The sequence below is a fragment of the Amphibalanus amphitrite genome, unplaced genomic scaffold, assembly GCF_019059575.1.
Source record: "Amphibalanus amphitrite isolate SeventyFive unplaced genomic scaffold, NRLGWU_Aamphi_draft 000392F_arrow, whole genome shotgun sequence".
NCBI classification, from domain to species: Eukaryota; Metazoa; Arthropoda; class Thecostraca; order Balanomorpha; family Balanidae; genus Amphibalanus; species Amphibalanus amphitrite.
This window is the reverse complement of record NW_024881886.1, coordinates 188903-210546: the sequence shown is the minus strand read 5'-3', so window position 1 is coordinate 210546 and position 21644 is coordinate 188903. Positions and strand designations below refer to the sequence as shown.

The 21644-nt window shown below is 49.0% G+C and overlaps 1 protein-coding gene across 4 annotated transcripts; it reads right to left on the bottom strand.

Moving 5' to 3' along the window:
- Positions 1–49: 49 nt before the first annotated feature.
- On the bottom strand, positions 50–21442 carry LOC122390344 (G1/S-specific cyclin-E-like). 4 transcript variants are annotated; one of them, XM_043383196.1, is made up of 10 exons: positions 20996–21442; positions 18545–18614; positions 8823–9158; positions 4873–5074; positions 4508–4619; positions 4010–4140; positions 2835–2922; positions 2224–2409; positions 1712–1869; positions 50–1368 (listed from the first exon to the last, which is right to left on the bottom strand). In XM_043383196.1, exons 2-10 carry the CDS (start codon positions 18556–18558, stop codon positions 1249–1251), a joined length of 1347 nt encoding a protein of 448 aa, XP_043239131.1. In that variant the 5' UTR covers positions 18559–18614; positions 20996–21442; the 3' UTR covers positions 50–1248. The 4 variants fall into 4 exon arrangements, with proteins under 4 accessions (XP_043239131.1, XP_043239130.1, XP_043239132.1 ...); XM_043383195.1 differs by lacking the exon at positions 20996–21442 and adding an exon at positions 20783–20831; XM_043383197.1 differs by lacking the exon at positions 18545–18614 and having other exon boundaries at positions 20996–21284.
- Between the last annotated feature and the right edge of the window lie 202 nt (positions 21443–21644).

The window sequence follows — 21644 nt, the reverse complement described above, 5'->3', positions numbered from 1 at the left end:
ATGGGAACATACGTTCCTGAGGGTATGCAAGATACCATGGACACAGCAGTAAGTACAATTCATGTTTATTGATCAAGATGTACAACACAAAACTCAGGACAATGTATGGATCGTACGTGAATTTGGAACATAATGTTGACAGCGATTTCATCCAGCCCCACCGTGCCTCTGGGTTCGACACAGGGCGCCTCGAGGCCAAAGCCCAGACGGAGGTCCCTTTAAACGCCAGCAGGGAGCGAATCGCTCGTACACGGGGGTCGGGTCCCAGCCTCACCCCTCCATGAGCACAAGTCTCCCCCGAACACACACCGGGGACGCGACACAGACACTCCGCGGCCCAGACCAGTGTAATGCCGCCTACACACAGCAGCTCTCTCGCTCCGGCTCTCGTCGCCCCGCGACGCTCGGCCAATCGACGCACCGTCAGCGGTTGACGGTGCGCGGCGCCCGGTGAGCAGAACAGAGATCGCTCGCAGCCACCGCGGCGTCACGGCGGCGCGAGAAAATAAAACAAAAAAACAACCCACCCCGCACGCGTATACACCCACCTTCCCCACACAGGCACGCAAACATACACTCAAAAACACAATCGGCTATGAACTGTGGTTCGTTGGGACAAAATATCGTCGGCAGTGTCACATCGTTGTGATAAACGCACGCTGGGTGGAGGCGAGGCACGGCTAAAAGGCAGTTGAGATGATAAAACTCCACCGGCGCTGGTAAAAGGGCTCATTTCATTGGAAAAATTCCTAGATCTGCTATAAACCGGTTAAAACTGGCGGTGCGGCCTGCTTGGTTTCAGACCGTTGCGCCGGTTCGGTCGCGGCGCAGTGACTTCACACGCCCCCCAGAGCGCTGATGGCGGACCCCTCAGACGGGACGACCTCACGTCGACAGAGATCTTTGGAAACCGCCGCCGGGCTGCCGGCGACAATGCCCGTCCAGAGCTACTCTACCGATGCCGGCCGATTCCTACCCTACCCGACGCACTGCCGGCGGCCCTGCCGCTCGCCTCGCAAATAAATAACTACCACAGCGCCACCACGCAACTGATAGTTCGGCAGCGCGCCGGAAGATGGCAGTGCTATCTGAGCGCGGCCGGCCCCCACGAGGACCGCCGCTGTATTTTTTATATGGCGGACTGCACCGCCGCGCCCGTCTCGGCGCTTCTGACTGGTCGGTGGCTCCGGGTCCCGCCGCGGTCCCACCACGTCCCATCGTGACCCCGTCGTGGTGCGGACGGGTCGCTCAGGGCCGGTGCCGGCCGCCCGAGTCCGGAGGGGTCAGGAAGTCGGGTCGCTCGGCGGTCGCCTGAGGAGACATGCAGAGCTGGGCCTCCTGCTCCTCGGACCGCTTCTGCGCCTCCTCCTGGGGAGACAGGACGGACGTCAGTCACACTTCGTACGCATGGACACAAAGCTAGCATGAAATGGCACGAAGAGCTAACAGTCTGGATAATCTTCCGCGGATCTACTACAAGCAACGCTAGCTGCTGGAAGTAATGTTAGATCGGTCCGAGAGGATTCAGTCTATTCCCTTTAGAAAACAGCTAGAAAACGAAGTTCTACCTAATCCTAGTGTTCATCGAATAGACGAAACCAGCGACTTCGAACCCAATACATACCCGTCCCTCACCAATTCCTCACAGCAATCCCCAACTCTGCCCCGCGGAGCCCTACAGCTGCTCTCCCATCACCATATATCCACTCACCAGGATCTGTAAGTTGACGGCGTGGATCTGGATATTGTGTCGATCCGTGTCGGGCACTCGATCGAACGGCGGCACGTGACACAGCAGGTGGTCACGCAGTGTCACGTAGAATGGGCCCAGCCAGGTGACACAAGGCGACAGCTCGAACCACGAGTAGCCTGAGAAGGACAGAAGCGGGCGAGAGGTCAGCGAGTGACACAGTGGGAATCAGGTGCAGTCAGCAGTGGGCAGTATATTTGTCCTTTCTAAAGCATTTTTTCCTAAAGCATTTCTATTGCTCGATTCAAGATTGAGTGATCTATTAATTTCGATAAAATCAATATTCACTTATGCAAGATTCGAAATGCAGCCCGCCATTTTTCGACAACTTGCTTAGCACACCAGTCAGACCAAAAATTCACGAATGGTGGCATGTGAAGCTAAAAATGCGACTAACTATTGACACATATTCATATGTCACCTAAACAACTTAAAAACAGGCGCATCTCTCGGCCGGCGACTGTGTCTCTCACCGGAGATCCTGATGGTGAGCTCCCTGTTCCTGGTAAAGTGGAAGAAGGCGGCGCCGGCCAACACACCGTACTTGAACTGGATCGAGGCCATGTCCATGACGGCCAGGTCAATGAGCTGGCACATCTGGACAAACTGGAGCGCCGAAAACTGCGGACTGGTGAACTCCTCGGCCGTCACCGCGTCACCTAGAACGGAGGGGAGGGGAGGGAGTTATAACCACGTCACCTATCAGGGGGAAGGGGAGGGTAGGCACCGCGTCACCTGCAAGGGAGAGGGGAGGGTTATTGAGTGCTGCAGGGTATGATGAGTTCGAAGTGTCTGGCTCTCCCACAAAAGAACCACTCACGGGTGAAGAGCAAAGCCAGTTCTTCGTATAAATACTGCATCCGCGGTGAAACACTAGGATGGAATGAAATATTGAGGCATAATTCTTCGCATGCAATAGTTTGAATGAATGAAATAATTGCCAGTAGGACGTTACGCTAACGAACATTTGGTTCCATCAACAAACCAAATTTGATGCCTCACAGCAGACAGAACTTCACATGACCAATGTCCGGCATCACAGGCTATCAAACTGAGCTATATAACAAAAGGCGTTCCTACTCACCGCATCTGGTTTCCTCCATGTTTGTGAGCTGCAGATAGGTGCCCAGCCAGTGCTGAGGAGTGACTGGTGACAGGGACCAGTTCAACACCTGCACAGAGGGAAATATAAGTCAACATTTCGGTGCATAAATGGCCTAGGATTTTCGTGACTCGGCGGCTTGCACTACCCTTGTCAGCTAGATACACTTTGATGTCTAGAGTCCAACAAGGATATCAAAGTCTAAATATAAAGGAGGAAGTTTCAAAATTACTGGATGTGATCAGTTTGACAATTGAACAACTATACTCGCTTTCGACTACAGCCTTGATCCATGAAATGCGAAAAAGGTGGTCTACATAATTAGCCGGAATTCGACACCACTTTTGGACCGATGAGCTGCAGGACGTGGTATGCGAGCAGGAACATTATATCATGCATGCGCGATACGTTTACAATGATACTGACCTGACACAAAAGGTTTAATTATTTTACTTTTCCTAAAATGCACGAAAAGAAGCACATCAAACTAAATTGGCCTCTCCACAATAAATTAGTTACAAACTGAGGTTACATAAGGAAAAACTGCATTAGTCTTGCAGCTAGGAGCACAAGTCTACCAACACAACTGGCATGCAAATACAAAATAGGGGGACAAAATCAGCTGACAAAAAGGGAACTGGTAACATTAAAAATGGAAAGTGGAAATCAACTCACTGACAAACACACACAAAAAAAAACTTATCGTTGACACGGAACAATGGTAAATTCCAGTTTCATACCTTCGCTGATCTGACCGCGCATAGACAGAAAGGCAAAGTGTCAGTGTCTATCACCAATCATACAGCTGCCATTGGCGTAGGTATGAACAGACCGTAAGCATTGATAACCCCCACATACAACGTAGGATTGCCCATCTCAAATACCGCCACCAGCCGTGAGACCATTCACCAGAGTAAAGCCACAGCGAGTAACCAATACAACCTCAATCATCCAACCACATTCCAATCGAGAAACCCAAATGTAATGTCCAAATGTAATCGCCCAAATGTAATCCAGTCGAAACATTAGACGCCAAGCAAACCCCAATCATCCACTCAGCCAAGAGCCATCCCAAACCCATTAACTATCCCCATCACCACCGACCACCATGGTATCCGCCGCCTCTCCAAACCACCCACCATCCCCTCCTGACATACCTTCATGATGACCAGCTCCTTGTCCTGAATGTCCTCCTGGGTACAGGCGCCGTCTGTGACGTAGGCAAAGTCGGCCACCTTGGGCGGGTAGATCTCCTCCAGCTTGGCGGCGATCATGAGGCAAGTGATGCCTGCAGGCATGGGAACACACGCTGTGTGAACGAGACCGCAAACGTACACCATAGACCGCAAACGACATCACCCTACATAGACCGCGACATAACCAGGTGGTCGAATGTAAATCAGTCAGCTTCCATTTGCCCAAACAATTTGTCGCTTGGCCAGCTTTAACCATTTTCCGATGTTCAGCTTCACTTTTAAGACCATCAACTTGCCAAATCAGCTCGACATTTTTTTTTTCTAGTCACCCACACGATGCGAATATAATTGACTATAACCCCACAACGACCACAGCCGTTCTCCAAGAGTACAGCGGAAGCTATAGCATCTGCACAGTGCGCCATCAATGCCGCCCCTGCGTCAGTCTCGTCATCTCACCTCCCAACTGGAGCTGTGATTTAGGCAGGTCCCGGGCGCGACTTAAATAGCGGTCCAGAAAATCGACCGCGAGGTAGAACGTCTCCCTGTGTAGTCGGTGTACTTCACACACCTGACGAACACAGGATGAGCAGAAGTCAGACGGGAGAATAACAGGGGTCAAATGAGGACTAACTAGAGGAAATCTGCTCATTCGTCGCTGAAGTTCGCCTTGCATCTTATAAAACAGCATGTGGTATATTTTGAATAGTTCAATGCCATCCAGGTTTGATTCACTACAAAAACTAAACATGTTGTAACTCCCTAAATGATCAAAAAAATTCTCGTTCTTCGTTTAGCTCGCTCGTTGTATTCGAAATACCCACCTCAATCAGCCAGTCGATGAGAATGGCTCGCATGTGGGGCTTCAGCGCCGGGTGGTGGCTCATGAGGGCAGGGTCCCGCTTGTAGCTGTAGTCCTTTGTGCGCATACTGTTCCAGAGATCCTCGGCCTCCGTCCACTGCAGATCGGGCAGCGGCGGTACCCGCTGCCGGATCTGCGGCGGCATCACCTGCGCCTCACGGAACCTGTGGCCGGTCGCGAGTTACCTAAGTGTGGAATTATAAGTCGATTCTAGGGCTCTGATTGGTGACTTTGGTCGGGGGATGACGCTTATAGCATGACGTCACTCGCGTACTTGGCCGGACCAACGGCGCGGCGCAGGCGCGCCGAGCCAACCCAGAGGCTCTCAAACTCAATTGTACAGATCCTGCGCATTGAATGGCGAAACTTCGGCGAGTTCGCTTGAGTTTGGAAGCCCCTGCCAGAGAACTGGAGACGGCCTGATTATTTGCTCGACAATGGGCAGCGCAGATGGCGATTGACGGTTCCAAAAAGATGATAGGGAAAAAGGGGTTGAGGCTTGAGCAGTGAATTATAAGCCTGTTGCATAGCTGAGTGGTAAATTGTAAAATACTTAACCCGCGCCCTGCTGGGGGGGGGGTGTTTGAACACCCCCCCTTGTGGTTTTTCGCGAATATCTCAAAAACGGCGGCGCGGAGCGCCGCCGTTTTTGGTACACCTTATCATACATCAATTCTACACATGTTGTGAAAATTTCAGACCAAGGTCATTCAAGGTCAGGTCACCAGGTCACTTGAAGTGACCTCACCTCATAAAAAGTTTCAATGTCTGTCATAGCTACACCGAGTGACCGATCGCTTTGAAACTTTCAGCGATTGATAAGGGTAACAGTATCTATAAAATGTATATCTCGGAATTTTGATATCGGTGACCTAAGGTCAGGTCAATTTTGCGACCTCCCCATTATAAGTCAATGGGAGAAAATTGAAATGCGCCTCTTTTGGACGGAAGACATTATAAACACTCCCAAACACTGAATTACAAGTGGTTTAGACACACTGAACATGAAAATGGTGTCCGTGACCCTTGTTTATGCCCTGAGGTCATCTTAGGTCACGAATGGTATCTAACAGTTTTTCGCAAATAACTTTTGATAGAAGCATGCTAGAGCGATGAAAACGCCTTAGATGTGTTCAGCTCGACGATACGGATCGACTGATATGCAACATGACCCTTTCCGGTCAGGTCATGACCTTGACCTGAGGTCAAATTTTCAAGTTGACCTTTCAAGGTCAAGTTATAGTTCATTCGATGCGTCTTGACGAGAGGAACACGATGCCGGTAAAAGTAAGCTCGTACAAGGCTTGGGTCAAAAGTTATTGCCGAAAACTGTTTCCGAAAAAATCGGCTATTTTTGCAGTTTTTGCCCCCTGCAGGCAAAACGGTTGACGTTAGGTCAAATCTGAGAGAATTACTCAGAAAGGGCGTTAATAGGGCTATCGAATGCGCTTTTCCGCGGCGCTGTAGCTCTATTGGTTCCCGAGTTATGCGTTGGCTTCTTGGAAATTTTCGATATTCGACCTGGAAATCGGCGAAATTTTGCCTTCAATGACCTCTGGTGACCTGACCTTTGACCTGACCAAAAAATTGACCGAAGTGATTTCGTCATTATTTTTTACGCTCTTTCGAACGCCGCCTTCCGCGTATCGCTACGTGGCCCAGGAGCCGAGTTACAAGGGGGGTGTTCAAACACCCCCCCCCCCCAGCAGGGCGTGGAAATCCAGGACCCCCAGCCGGGCGCGGGTTAAGGTTTGAAGAGATGCAGTGTAGTTTAGCCGATTCAGGGGCATTCTGCCGAGTTATGTAAGGCGGAAGGGTCGCAACTCGCAAGTCGTTTGCTTACATGATTGCCTGATTAAAATGTGAAGCGTACCTAATGTTTAGTTGATAATACAGCGAGGTTGGGAATCTGCTCAATCCATTTCTTCTCTGCAATAGTGCATTCGCCACTCTAATTCATTGTAAGAGGCACTGGGCTGCGCCGCCTGCTAATTATTCCGAAACCACCAGTGAATTGTCACAGTCACTCACAACAACAGTCGTGCGCTGGGGGTCCGCCAAGTTTGAGTGTGCTGCAGAATGCAGACTGGACCGCCGAGAATATAACACTTCCGTCTCCCTGGGCGAGCGGCGCATTGGAGCCGAAGGAAACTGCTTCAGTTTTTTTTTGTGGGGAAGATACCATGTTTGAAAATTATGTTCTGGAATGATGCAATAAGGAAAAGGACGGTTTCTTGAATTGAGGGCTGTGGAGAAGAAGCAGATTTTCTCATTTCCTACCCGATACAACGCGAAAAGACGCAAATGTTGCACATTGGGCTTAATAAGTCTAATAAAAGATAAGGGACTTCGTGAATCATGCCTAACTGACCGCGACCCAGTTATTTGCCACTGCAGGTAGGTACTAGGTAGGTAGATACTCATTTGTAAACAGAGCGTTCCACCAACCCTCGCCAGAAATTCAATCAGCAGTTGCTTATCTTAAAACGTTTGAGTGCACCTAACAACCTTTAAAAATGACGTCCTCCCTTTCAATGGTTCGTTCGAAGACACAAAGCCAGAATCAGCCAAGCAATATCGGAATCCATTGCGCAGTGTGTCGACTGTCGGATGTGCCCATCCACATAACATAGAACACACTGCTAAATGCAGGTACGCTCACCTACACATTAGGTATTCGAAGGACTTGATAGCTCATACACATGGAAGAAACGCATGAAATGTGATTAATAGCTGCAGCAGAAGTTTGGCGTCCGATGCCTCTTCGCCAAGTTAAGACCATGCCAATCTCGGCCAGTCTGCCGCCGCGCCGGCACTGGCCGTGGTGTGACGTCATCCGGCCGGCTCGGCGCTGGGTAGTTCCACACTTAGGTAACTCGCTGGCCGGTCAGGTCAGCGGTCAGAGGCGGAGTCAGCGAACCGGTCAGGGGCGGCGCCACGCCAGCGATGAAAAAAAAAACAGACCACGACCTAAAGAAAGTTTTGGCCACCCGTGGCGGGATCATGCTAAAGGCCTCAAAACAGGCATAAAATATTCCTGTACTAACATAGCGTCTCGGTCAAAGTACTCCACCAGTATAACGCCTTTTGGGGCGACTAACGGAGCGAGCGAGAGGGTGGGCCTTGCACGTGCGAAATTGCGAGGGGGTACTTCCAACTGACTTGTGCACGGCACCCTACTAACCGGTCTCTAGCGATGTGCCAAATTTGGGCACAATCGGCCCAGCCGTTCTCGAGATCTGGAAGCAGCACCCTGCACGTGCGCACGTGCAAAATGGGTCCCAACTGACTTGTGCACGGCACCCTACTAACCGGTCCCTAACTGTGTACCAAATTTGAGCGCAATCGGTCCAGCCGTTCTCGAGATCTGGAAACGACCCCTGCACGTGCGCACGTGCAGCAGCACCCCAACTCTGGCACATGGATATGCAGTGCCTAGTGGGTGCCTACCTACATGCCAACTTTCAGCGTAATCGGCCAAGTAGTTACCGAGATATTGCAACAATTACAAAACTGACACCTCTTCGTTTTGCGCGTGGCACGTGCATAAGGGGTCACCACCCACATGCATCGGGAATAGTCCAATACTTGGTAGAAGGAATGAAGCTACCCTACAAAAATTACCCCGTGTAAATCGGTCAAGTGGTTGCTGAGATATAAGCCTCGCAAAAGCGTCCGCACGGCCGGCCGGCCGGCCGGCCGCTCATACTCAGAAATTTCCGTTATTCTACGTAAGACTCCGCTCGCTTCGCTCGCTCCGTAATAAAAAGCAAAACACACAATGGAACGTCTTATCAGCGAACTCCCTTCAACCTAGCGTTAGGAAAACAGCACTTTTAGAAAAAAACTCCATTTTTTCGGTGACATCAACCATCAACCGACTAATGCCCGATCCCTCCCGAAGGCACTCACTTTGACCAGCTCGAGGGCGGAGGCGTGCGCGCCCGCTGCCGCTTCCACTGGCTATCGAAGCCGCGCAGAAACGTCCTGCTCGAGTCCGAGTCCAGGCTCTCCATGGAGCCGGGCGTGCTGGCCGCCAGCGAGCTCAGGCTCTCCCCGGCCGCAGGCGTGCTCGAAAAACTGTCGACGCTGAGAGCCGGTGAGCTTCCCCAGCTCTGCTGGCCGAGCTGACTGACCGCTGACGGACCGGCGCCCTGGTCCATGGCCGACACGGGACTGTCGGTCGGCCGCCGCCGCTTGGAGCGCGTCAGGATGGCCGGAGCCGCGCGGATCGGTCTCGAGCTGCCCCTGAGGAGGACGGGTGGCGGGTCAGGTGGGGTTCCATCGGGGTCACGTTAGGTCGTCAGGGTTCAGCACGTGAGGATAAGTGGCCAATAACGGAAAAGTTCGATGAGGATGAATTTCGAAACGGGCTTGATTGATCTGGGACTGTTGCTAAGCGTTGAATACTCGACAGCCATGGTCGCGCAAATATCCAAAGCCAATCAACATGCAACATGCAGTACAAAATCAATGAACCTACCATTGAAATAATATTGATTGTTCACATAGGTAAGTCGTGGCCATTGTTGGTAAAGCGCAAGTAACGAAAATGAACACAACACATCAGGTGTTATGCAAAATAATTTTGAGGAAATGAAAACAGTCAACAAAATGAAGAAGCAAAAAGCAATAATTAAGGAACTACAAGAGTATTGACCTCATGACCTTGATTAGATGTGTCAAGTTGTGCACGTGATAAGTAGAAACCAAAAAGGTATCATATCACGTGGACGAGCACAGCTTGCAGCCTCCAGAATGGTGAATGAGCCATTAAAAACTGTGCTTCAAAAAATATCACTCTGGTTTTCAGAAACTTCAAATAATATGTTTATCGCGGTTAAATCCTACAAAAGTAAATGTGCCTTTCAGGGTATCAAGTTCTTGCCTTCAACAAGCCCCTAACAAGAGCCGCATGAGACCCAGGACGACCGTGACGTCATCTGCCGCGATACGTTCCACTGTCTTCAATGAAGACAGTTTCATTCATTTACATCGGTCAGTTAGCGGTTAGAGTCTGGAGTTAGCGCGAGCGAAGAAGCCGGGTAGGGTTGGCAGATCTGCAGCGATTCGCAACAAATTACCGGGCACACGGGCCCGTGGCCATTCAATGATTCAAACTGCTTATATCTTTTAGGAAATCATCGGAAAAATCACTTGAGTCAGAAACGAAGTAAAGCCAATTCGAAAGGCTAAGGCCGATCTAATCTAAAGCTCACATTATGAAGGAAATAACATGAAACTTTAGTTACGAGGATTCAGCAAAGAAAATATTATTTTAACTGGGCATCACATCAACATGAAATCGCTCTCAGAACATAGGCTACCATTGTTCCGTTTTGCACCAAAAAATTGGTGTACCGTCCTACTCGTGTCCGAGGTAATGAAAAAAAAAATCATCCATTCAATGAGGTCTTCCACTTTTAATAAGGATCCCCAGATGTGTTTTTTAAGTTTTGGGCTGCACAGGGATAAAAAATGTTTATAAAAAAGCAAATATTACGGCTTTACGGAGTCTCCTTAACCATTGGTCTAAACTAGTGAATAACGCAACTCAATAAAGCCGAAATATTGTTTTTTTAAAGGTAGTGTGCCACCTTTGAAAGATTTCCCATTTTATTTTTCCTAGGATAAGAAGCTTCTGTTTTTACCTAATATCGCAAAAAAAAATCAAAAATGGGCCTGGAATAGTGCCTTTTTCGCCTAAAAGTTTTTCGGTTTTTAGATATGTATAACAACTGTAGTGGGCTCACCTGCAAACAGGCGTCGGGCAACAATCGCGAATGCGGCGCACTTGTGACAATAAGCAAAGATCATTATAGTGTTACGACCATACGACGTACGGGAATGAGTTATCAGCTGTCTAATCGTAGACAACACAATGTCGATCCTTAAACTGTAAGCCCGTATTGGTATTGTTTCTTTTATTTGGCTGTCGAACATTATTTATGGTTTGAAATATGATTTTATGTAAAATAATTGATATGAAAAAGCCGTCTTATAAGTTATGACCCCATTTCACCACACGCAAGTGGCAGAAATGACAATGATCAGCTGACGCATTTTTCTTGGCCGAAGTCAGAGCGCGCGGCCCGACGCACCACGCGTATTTGGAAATTCCGACCTCGACGAGCATCAGAAGCCACCTAACAGGCGTGTTCGAAACCGCAGGAGATGATGATGAACGGGTTTATCGAAACTTGATTGGATGAGCATATCGGTAATAGCGATTTCAGTGTGTGCATTTATTGTTCATAGTGGTGTGAAATGTGGTTGGGGTACGACCGACAACCCGTCGGGGCGAATTTCGCACTGGGGTACTCAAAATTTGAAGAATTTAAGACGTTTCCATGAGTTTTGAAGGTATGGATAAGTTCTAAAAATCCGGTTCTCCTTATCTGGGCCATTAACTCCATACGGTCCAAGAAAGCTGGCACACTACCTTTAATATTTTTCACCTCATAGATCGAATAAACGTTCGACATTTTTTGGTAGACATTTAAAAACGGGCATTTAATAAAATGACAAACGTGGTATTTAAATAAAGAACAATCCGATCATAACAAAACAATTTAAAGGTAGTCAGTAGAAATTTAAAGTTACCTAAATGACCTAACACTATTGCCAAAATTTAGTCGGAAGCAACCAGATCAAGATAGGTTGTAACAGTGGAGCGTGAATGTATTAAACAATGCATTTCAAGGTAAGGTATTTCAACTTTCATATAAACAATAAATATAAACATAAAAGAAGGCAGTAACAAATCGAAGCGAAGCAGCGTTGGTATGTAGCCCATCACCCATCAGTAACCAAAGGCCAGCGACCCGGGCCGGGGTGGAATTCCACGCGCCACGCCGAGTCAGCTGTTGCAGACGCCGGCGGCCACGCTGCAGCCTCTCCCCTCCCTCCCTCCCCTGCAACATGTGTCCACTCCACCCCGCCAGACGAGTCCGAACCCCGCGCGGGCAACACCACCCTCCGCAAAGGTCACCCACGCTCGCGAGCGTCCAAAACGGCGCCAACACTACCCGCCGGCGCGCCGGACCCCCGACAGGTGGTCGATGGCGCGTCGCGCGGCGTGCACTCATCACCTACCGGAACTGGTGCGCTGTAAACGCCGGTGAATATCCTGCTCCCAGCGGCGTCCGGAACGTCCGTATTGCACACCGTGATGCTACACGCGCGGGGCTACGAGACAGCTTCGTGCTGACGGGACCGGCGCGGTCGAACCGGCGTGGCCGAGTGGGTCCGGCGCGATCAGCTGATCGGTCAGCTGTTCGGCCGCCGGCCGGCGGCGACACGCCGTCCCCCCGACCCCCTATCAGCGCGCGCCGGGCTCCCGCGCCGCCGGCCGCAGGGGCGACGCCAGGGACGGCTAACGGGACGGACAATGGCACGTCTTTGAGACGGTCCCGGAAGGTGGCTATTTTAGGATGGGGTGACCGGCGAAACATTCCCGAGAGCCGGTAGGGAGCGTGATCCGACGCCTGCCCCTGGAGCCGCCGCGTGACGTCACGTCTGGCGGCGCGACGTGGCGGGCGCGGGGGACGCGACCCCCCGGAGGACCGGATTACCAGACAAAGGTCGAGCGCGCGCAAAACGCGCGGGGAGACGGCGTCGGTCCGACGCTCGCCGATGAAATCCGAGCCGGGCCGTCCCCAGGCATCTCCCCCCCCCCCCCGTCCGCCTGAACCGTCGGCTACCGCGACTCGGGCCTCGGACACTCCATCCCGCCCTGCCTCTGACCACCCAGTCTAGCCGCGATAACACCAAAACGTGCAGAGGCACGGCGATGTTATCGGCGCCGAAAAAAATGGATACCGGCTGACCACCGATGTGTCGTGTTTCAGACATTCACATCTCGCGAAGCTGATGTGTAATCGGCTTCTAACAGCAGCACCTCGCGCTTGGTCTCTTCATTGAGTCATTCATGGATCTTAATTTCCTTCTACACGACCATCTGTGATACCAAAATCACACGGCACCATTAAGATCTTGATAAGAAAGAATTTCCAACTCATTCCCTTCTTTCTTCATACCCTGATCAGCCAAAGCCGGGGATCACAACTTATAAACTGAACTGAAACTGAGCATTCACTGTAAGAGGCAAGGCTCATGAAAGAGCAGCATCTGGGAATAATTAGTCCACCCAGGCATGGCATCCATACTAAAAACAACGCGGCACTGAAATAAGGCAGCGAAAGGTCTCGAAGGGCCATAAACTCCTGCCGGCGTCCGCCCCGAGAAAAGCGCGCCAAAAGTGGTAGCGGCGCGCGCGCGCGGGCCATGGCGCGCCATCCCGCCCCCGACAGGTGGCGGCCGGCGGCCGGCCCGGCCCGCCAGACGGCGGAGTACAGCCATCTATTGTCACTAACGAATATTTGTGAATATTTAAATGCCTGTTTTTCAACTAACCTTTAAAAGCGTCCATCGTGGGGTGCAATTAAATAAATCTGCAGTTCCCTGTTGCCACCGAAGGTCGAGATTTTAAAGGCATCATGCGTCAAAACTGATCGGATGTGGCGTTCCTTGCTGCAGAGCCCCTAAAATGGCATCGAGCATTAACAAGATGGCTGTTGGCCACAAACCGTCTCCTCAATAGCTCTTATGCGGCCGATCTATCAGCATGATTTTGAACAGTCGAACAGCTGAAACACGTTGTGTCCGTTCAACGACATGCGCCGTTCACTCGTTTTCCAATGCAAAGTCGAAACGAGTGAGTCGAGTGAACGGCAGATATCATTGAACGGACACATTGAGTGTGTCAACTGCTCGGCTGTTCAAAATCATGCTCATTCCAACGTCCAAAGTATGACAGAAGCGTTCGCGTTACAGAATCACATGAAAGGAAAGGGTTAGGAACAATGATATAAGAAGACAATGAGCTTCATGAACCGTTTGAAAACTGACAAAAAGGCGGGACAAAAAAGTAGAATAGACTCCAAAAAGCCTTATTCCCAAAACGACAGACGGTTGGTCGAGAGGGTCGCCATCTCGCAGTCAGCACTGCAGAACATGCAGACTTGGCGGTCCCGGAAGCAGCCAGTCATTGCCGAGAGACGGCTGCACTCGCAGCGTGTGGACCTAACAATGCGAGGTCAGTCCACTCCACCCACGAGGGAGCTGCACTCGCTAACGAATCACCGGGGGAGCTGCACTGCGCCCACGGTACGAGGGAAGATGGAGAGTTGGGCGTCGCACCCGGACCCACATTGCTATCTCGCGATTTACGAAAGAGGCGCAGAAAATGGCAGCTTCCTACTCATGTAACCGGAACAAACGCGCATCGATCACAAGCATACCAGTTGCGAGTTGCGAGTCGCTTGCGAGTGCTACGAAGCACGTGGAGACACAACTTTCGGGTCAGACATTTTCGGGTCAGGGTCGCCAATTTTCCACCCGGCCCGGTGGAATGGGTGCTGTCCCGTCACCCGACCCGTCCGTCCGGCCGCCCACTTCCTGCCGCCTGAGCTGGGACCACATCCCCCGGACTAAAACCAGCGCTCGAGCCGTCATCCACCACCGCCGGCACCAAGGCTACGGAGTAAGAGTCAGAATCGGAATCGGTCGGATCGAAGTGGACAGTTCTGCCCGGGGTCAAATTCTGGAAGCCGGACTCTGAGTCGGCTGTCGGAGTCACCAAAAACTCATCGACCCCACAGCGCTTGCCGACACCAGTAGTCGACGGATCCAATCGTCGGACGCCGGCGCGTCGCGCGGGGATCGCCGGTGTCGGCGCAGCGGCACCTGTCAGCCAGGTGGGACCGCCGGTACCGTCCCGCCGGAAACGCACCTGGACCGGCGGCGGCGAGCCAGCATGTGCCGCACATTTTGCGCGCGAAGAATAGGCGCGCCACGCGGCCCGCTAACGGCATGGCCCGGCCCCGAGTAGCCGCCGCCTGTCTACGGGGGCCGGTTTGAAGCGGGCATGGCGACAGCGTCGTCCAAGGCGTGAAAGGTGTACCCAGGGAAGGGAATTGGGGAATGGCGCAGACGGAACTAAACTAAAGAGGAAATATCGATGGAAGAATTCAGCCCATTGTTTAGGTACCTAATTTCATGCCAGCCACACAGCTCTTCCGCGGATCTGAGGCCACGCAAGCCAGATTCAACGGCTACATCGCTTCCCTAGACGGGTTAACCGTCATCGCGGCTAATCCGCGACCCTCCCGAACTATCTCATCGACATGGAATTTCGCTTCGGTCTTGCTCCAGAAGTTCCGATATTGTTAACCCGCGCCGTGCTGGTGGTCTGAACTTTCCGCAGAGTGCTGGGGGAAGGGAGTTTTCACGCCCCCTCCCCCCCTCTAACTCGGCTCCTGGGCCACGTAGCGACATGCGGTAAGCGGCAATCGAAAGAGCGTCAAAAATAAGAAGGAAAACACTTCAGTCATCTTTTAGGTCAGATCAAAGGTCAGGTCACCAGAGGTCAGCAAAGGTCAAATTTAGTCCTATTCAATAATTTTGGAAACTGCCAGCGTCTAACTCGGGAACCAATAGAGCTACAGCGCCGCGGAAAAGCGCATTCGATAGCCCTTTTACAGACCTTTCTGAGTGATGATCTCCGATTTGACCTCAGGTCAACGGTTCAGCATCCAGAGGGCAAAAAACTATCAAAATAACCGTTTTCACGAAGAATGTTTTTGGGCAATAACTTTTGACTCAATAGAGCCACGACATTACTTTTGGCAGCATCGTGTTCCTCTCGTCGAGACGCGTCGAATGAATTATTTGTTGACCTTGAAAGTCATTTTAAAAATTTGACCTCAGGTCAAGGTCATGACCTGACCGGAAAAGGTCATGTTGCATATCAGTCGGTCCGTATCGTCAAGCTGAACACATCTGACGTGTTCTCACCGCTCTAGCACGTCTCTATCAAAAGTTAAGGCCAAAAAACTGCTGGTGACCGTTCATGACCTGAGATGACCTCAGGGGCATACAGAGGGGTCAGAGGTGCATTTTTCCGATTCAGTGTATCATGTTTACCTGTGAACCGATGTTTGAGAACGTTTTTAACGACATTCGTCCAAAAGAGGCGCATTTCAATTTCCTCCCATTGACTTATAATGGAGAGGTCACAAAATTGACCTGACCTTGGGTCAGAGATATAAAAAATCAGAGATAAACATTTTATACATGCTGTTACTCATATCAATCGCTGAAAGTTTCGAAGTGATCGCACAATCGGTGTAGCTATAGCGAGCCTTTGAACTTTTTTGAGGTAAGGTCACTTGACGTGACCTGGTGACCTGACCTTGAACGACCCGGGTCTAAAATTTTCACAAATGCGGAAATGATGTATGAACAGGTGTACCAAAAACGGCAGCGCGCTGCTCCGCCGTTTGAGATATTCGCGAAAAACCTGAGGGGGGAGTAAAAACACCCCCCCCCCACGGCGCGGGTTAACCCTCGCATGTGTAGGGGGGTCGGATCACGGATGGACCCCCCCCCCCCACCATGGTTTTTCGCGAATAACTCGCGTAAAAAGCGGCCGATCGCGACGAAACTTTCAGTACCCTCGCATTGATCAATTTTACACCTACCCTGAAAATTTCATGACCCTGACCCAAATGACCTTTGACCTGTGAACTCTTTTCCGAGACCATGTTTGGCCGGAATCGCGATTCCGCGTATGTCGGCTCGCATTAGCCGCGCGTTTGCAAGCTTTTCGTGGTTTCAAACGTTCAAACATGTGATTTGATGTTGTTCCCATGCATTAGGGTGGGTGTCAAGGTCACCTGAAGGTCAGGTCAGGTCATTGACCTTTGATGACCTCGGGTGACCTTGGTTCACTTTTTCGAGTTATACATGTTTCTAGGCTAGTTTTTGGAGCTGAATTCGAATTTAGCAACCATTTGAACATTTACGAAGTAGTTTTGGTGCCTTCGTAACATGTTACGAAGCTGTCAGAGGCGGTTGACACGTACTACGAATACCCGTCACAACCCCTACTGGTTGACCTGACCTGACCTGACCCGACCTGGTCTAAATGCTTAAAGACATCATCTGTGATCAAAACTAACACGATATTCGTGATTAGCAACCCGAAACCCCCTTAGCAGCCACACTTTACGACTTTCTAATAGGTCCCGATTTTCCCGACTTTGGGTCATTGACCTGACCTGGACGGTCAACCAATTACCTAGGACCTTAAAATTGGGTATCATCGGCTTCCTCTCGTCACGGGCAACACGCTCGTTTTTTCCGCGAAGTTCTAGCTCGATCAGGGGCCAAACGGCAAGGGGGTCTAACCGACCCCACCCCCCTACACATTAGAAGCTGGCAAACGCCGCACACATGCGAGGGTTAAAGCATTTATGTGGTATGAGTGTAAATACACTACGTCAAAAAATAGCCTATGCCACTCGTGCAAGGAAGCCGATACATTCAGATTTACCATTTGACCAATGGCCTAACTTTCTTGGTGCTCGTAAGAAAAATCTTCGCAACCCCCCCCCCCCCCTCCCCTCCCTTAAAAAGGGCGCATTTGGCCGATTAACTCCACAACCGGCTGGTTATTCACCAAGCGATTGAAATAAAAGATCGACAGAATTGCACACAAAAAAGATAATGTCGGAGGTAAGGAGCCAAATGTCCTCAAAATGTGCAGCAGCCCACAATACGCACAGGGTGCCTTGATTAGCCACTAAAGGGCAGGCCTCCAGAGGCCTAGTGTACCTATATTTGACGTTTCATTATGTTTGTCCAGAGCCGTGGAACAAAAATTGCACATGCACTACAGCGCAAAATGCCGAAATGCGATGAGTCGCCTGCCGGTACCCATGATTTGCTCATTTAACCATAATGCTCTTCTGACCTTGACCTAAGGTCACCTTAATTTGTACCTTGCAAAAATACTTTCTAAAAGTCGCTTGATGCTTATTGCCGAGACAAAACGCTGCAAATGGTTACCACAAGATCATTTTTCCGATGAGTACTGAATATCATACATATTTTTTTTCTGTTGAACTGAGCTCTGAAAGCACAAGCTAGGACGGTGTTGATGTGCAGGTGTCGCATACTTTCGTACCTATCAGTAGCGTCATTCGCACTTATCCTTTCCTTGCCTTCCCCTCAAGTTCAATGAAAAAGCTATTAGGTAGTCATCACTGTTTCAGGAGAAACAGAGAATCGTTGCAATTCTTACACTGTTCTCTCCAGTTACTTACGCATAACGAATGACGAAATAAAGTCAAGCGCGTAAAAAAGGATCCACGATACGAGTTGGGTGTACAGTTCTAATGGTCGTTCATTTTGTTATCATCCTTCGCGAGTGAGTCGACGAACATACAGCGCTAGACAAATATACCTCTGACGTGCGATTAAGTTATCTTGATGTGGTGTGCACTCACTACGTAGGACAGTTGTGCATTCCTCGGCAAGAAATGTAAGTCAACTACTCCAAACATGTAAGATCCAGTAAAGCCCACTAGCTGAATTAGCGTGAAAATCAGCACAGGACAAATCACAGTTGAATTACAAGACGTCAAAGCACCAAGTCAATGGCCCATTCACCAGTGCTCAAGTCTACTTTCTGGATCCAGGCATTCAGTGTAATGTCTGCCGTCTTCACTTTCACAAGTAACTAGTACCGTCACCAAACACCAGCGATGATGCATGCACAGCCGACTGACCTGGCACCAGACATTATCTGTCCGACGGCAGCGTCAGAAGAGGGAGTCGAGCGCTCATTCGATCATTACTCTGCAACAGGCCACAGGCGACATGTGAAAAACGTGCGACCCACAAATACAGCTTCTATGTTCCAACTAAATCAAAGTCTCTTTCAGCACAGCTAACCAAATGAAACCAATGGATTGATGTTTTTCAGCAGAGGCATGCAAAGAATGAAAAACAGAACACCTTGACTACTCATGAACATGTCATCCAATAGCCATCTTGAAGAAAGTTAGAATATTGGAATAAGATTCTAACCAGACCTTGGAATGTAGTTGATACAGAACTACTTGTCAAGTGCAAAAAAGCAGCTGCTTGCTAAATAGGCAGCATTAAGCTTGATTATTTAGAGCATAACAAGATGCAGGTACCTATCTTTACATTCTGCTTGATGAAATTGATATAAACATGGTGCTTGAGAGTGGGCACATTAATACATTATCACAATAATAAACTTGCTTGCAATAAAATATGTAGATAGTAGTGTACCAGCACTTCAAAAGATCAAACCAGCATGTTTAGATTGCACCATGGTTTATGTCATGCAATAAGCTACCAATGCAGTATAAATTTGACTGCTTTTTTAGGCAACATGTCTATGTACACCCTGTTTGCAAAATAATGAAATAGTGTTGCCTGCAAAGCAATTTGTAAGAACCAAATGAAATATGATCACTGAATCCAACTTTAAAAGTCACTGACACATGCCCAATGCTGACAAGTGGGTTTTCAGCATAACCCAAAATAAGAATGAAGGAAATATGATTTGCCCATAATTACCAGCTATAACAAATTAAGTTAGTGAGACAATTCTTAGCCAGTTCATAACTACTGACATATACAACTAAATGCCAAAAATAGTACATCCATATACTTTCAGTTATGTTTCAGTTTCAAACTTAATCAAACTTCCAATATCCAATGCCCTCATGTAACATCATCAACCAATAACCTCATGTTTCATCAAACCAAATTACCTAAGCCATACAAAAAAAGGCATTGGTAATTGGTTTGCTTCCATGTAACACAAAATTTAGCAACATAGTAGAAACTCCTTTTCTCATCAGGTGTACAACTTAACTTTGTTAAAATGACATAAATTGTTAGATTGAAAATTGAAATGGAAATGTCTAAATAAGTGTCATTTTAAATAGCACTTAGATAAAATTGATAAAGCAGCTTATGCTTTGAGAGCATTTAAGCTAATTACATGAACAGTTGCCTGCAGGTATCATTAATAGGCATATATTAACCCAACCATTTATGGCAAGGGTTGAAAAATAAGTCATAAGGTTAGCAATTAGATATACTAAATTGAGGCATATTTCAGAGCCCTAGTCCCTAGAATACCTAGCTATTAATACCATTATAGCAACTAATTTGCAAAGAGAAAAAGAGCTTATCAAACAAACTGCTATAAAACATCTTCTACAACTTAAGAATGAATGACAAATAGAAGCATTCATTCACCAAAAAGGCTTGATAGCTACTAGGGAACAGTTACGCTCAGATCATCCTTGAAACATCAAAAGATCCAAAAAGTGGAGCAAAAGCATCAGCATGACACCTTGCTGGCTTGTCGATGAAGCATATGAAATAAAAATAATTCATCACAGTGGATCATCCACAATCCACATACACAACCTGAAAATCCAGTTTTGAAACAATCAGTCATCACCTACCGCCAAGTATTGCACAGACACAAGTTTCTGAGGGCTGTTCACGGACCCTGTGTGCGATCGGACCGCACACAGCCTCCAAGCTCCGCCCACTGCGTCCCTACGTCAGCCTTGCGTCACCGCACACAGCGACCGCTGTGGCCGGTCGGGACTGGCCACAGCGGACCGTCCACCGCACGCAGCCGTGACGTCAGAGCCGCCTACCCATCCCCTACCCCCACGCCTGCTGGACGTACCGCACACACCGCACGCAGCAGTGTGCGGTGCCCGTGAACACCCCTCTGATCTTTTTAGATTAAATAATGCACAGATTTTAAGAACAAAATAAAGCAGATAATATAACAAGACATATCATAGCGATAGCACAGAGAGGACAGTGATAGGCATCCATGCAAGTTGCAGTTTGAGTTGCAACTGTCACTGTCATTCCATGTAAAATTCAGGATTGAAAAGAAAGTGATAGCAAATTTATATCAACACAATTTCCAAAGGTTGAAGAATAATTTAAGAACCTACTGGTTATGATTCCATCCAAATTTATGGGATAATAACCGAATTACGAACAGAAATACAACTCAGAAAACGGGCAGCAGACAGTTCCGGCGCACTCCTTGAGCCTATCATCCCCTTATGCCACCAATTTATCGGAATACAATCTTGCTGATGAAAAGAGTGGTTGAAAAACATCAAGATCTGTCAGAAAATTTTACAAAATCACAAAATACTTACCTATTAAAGATGATTCCGTTGCAGACGTCCACCCGCCTCCTCTCCGGTGCCGGCGCGCGCGGTTTCCCGCTCCTCGGGCCAAGTTTACATCACGAGTTTGACGGCTCTAATGTTCGCGAGCCAGGAAACATATCTATTGCTTTATAGTTATTGCATGTGTTGTTTCAACTTATAATAATCTTAGCTAGCATATCTATTACAAGATGAAATAAACAGTATGAAATGAGTCGGTTCTCTAAATCTTAAGAGCACTCATGATCGCGGTTAATATTAGAAACAGCCAACTGCAGCCGCAGAGCCCCGTCCTCCCAGCTGATCCACAATTTGGCGCGATATTCGAGCGGGCTGCCCGGCGCCCCGGCGTTTCCCTTGATGGCCGATACAATGGAAAGTTCCCCAAAGTCAACGGTGTCTCTCAGTCAAACAGACAACGCACAATGCAGAAACATTTCATCCGGTGATTGAACGCTTTGCTTGGCTGCTCATCAGCTGATCGCTTCGCTCTGCTTACGTCATCTGCACCGTTTCCCCCGGAGATGATCCGAGGTGCGCAATATGTTGCATATTTGCTAGAATTTTAAAGTTTAACGAGCGATCGATCGTCACAAGTACCAAAACCTTTGCCTCTAACATGAATGTCTGGCCCAGA

Coding starts and splice junctions, on each gene's coding strand:
- LOC122390344 (XM_043383194.1), bottom strand. CDS start 9,437: ATGGCCACGACTTACCTATGTGAACAATCAATATTATTTCAATG. Junction 5,075..8,822: donor CCGCCCTCGAGCTGGTCAAA/GTGAGTGCCTTC, acceptor GACCGGCCACAG/GTTCCGTGAGGCGCAGGTGA. Junction 4,620..4,872: donor TCATCGACTGGCTGATTGAG/GTGGGTATTTCG, acceptor TGTGTTCGTCAG/GTGTGTGAAGTACACCGACT.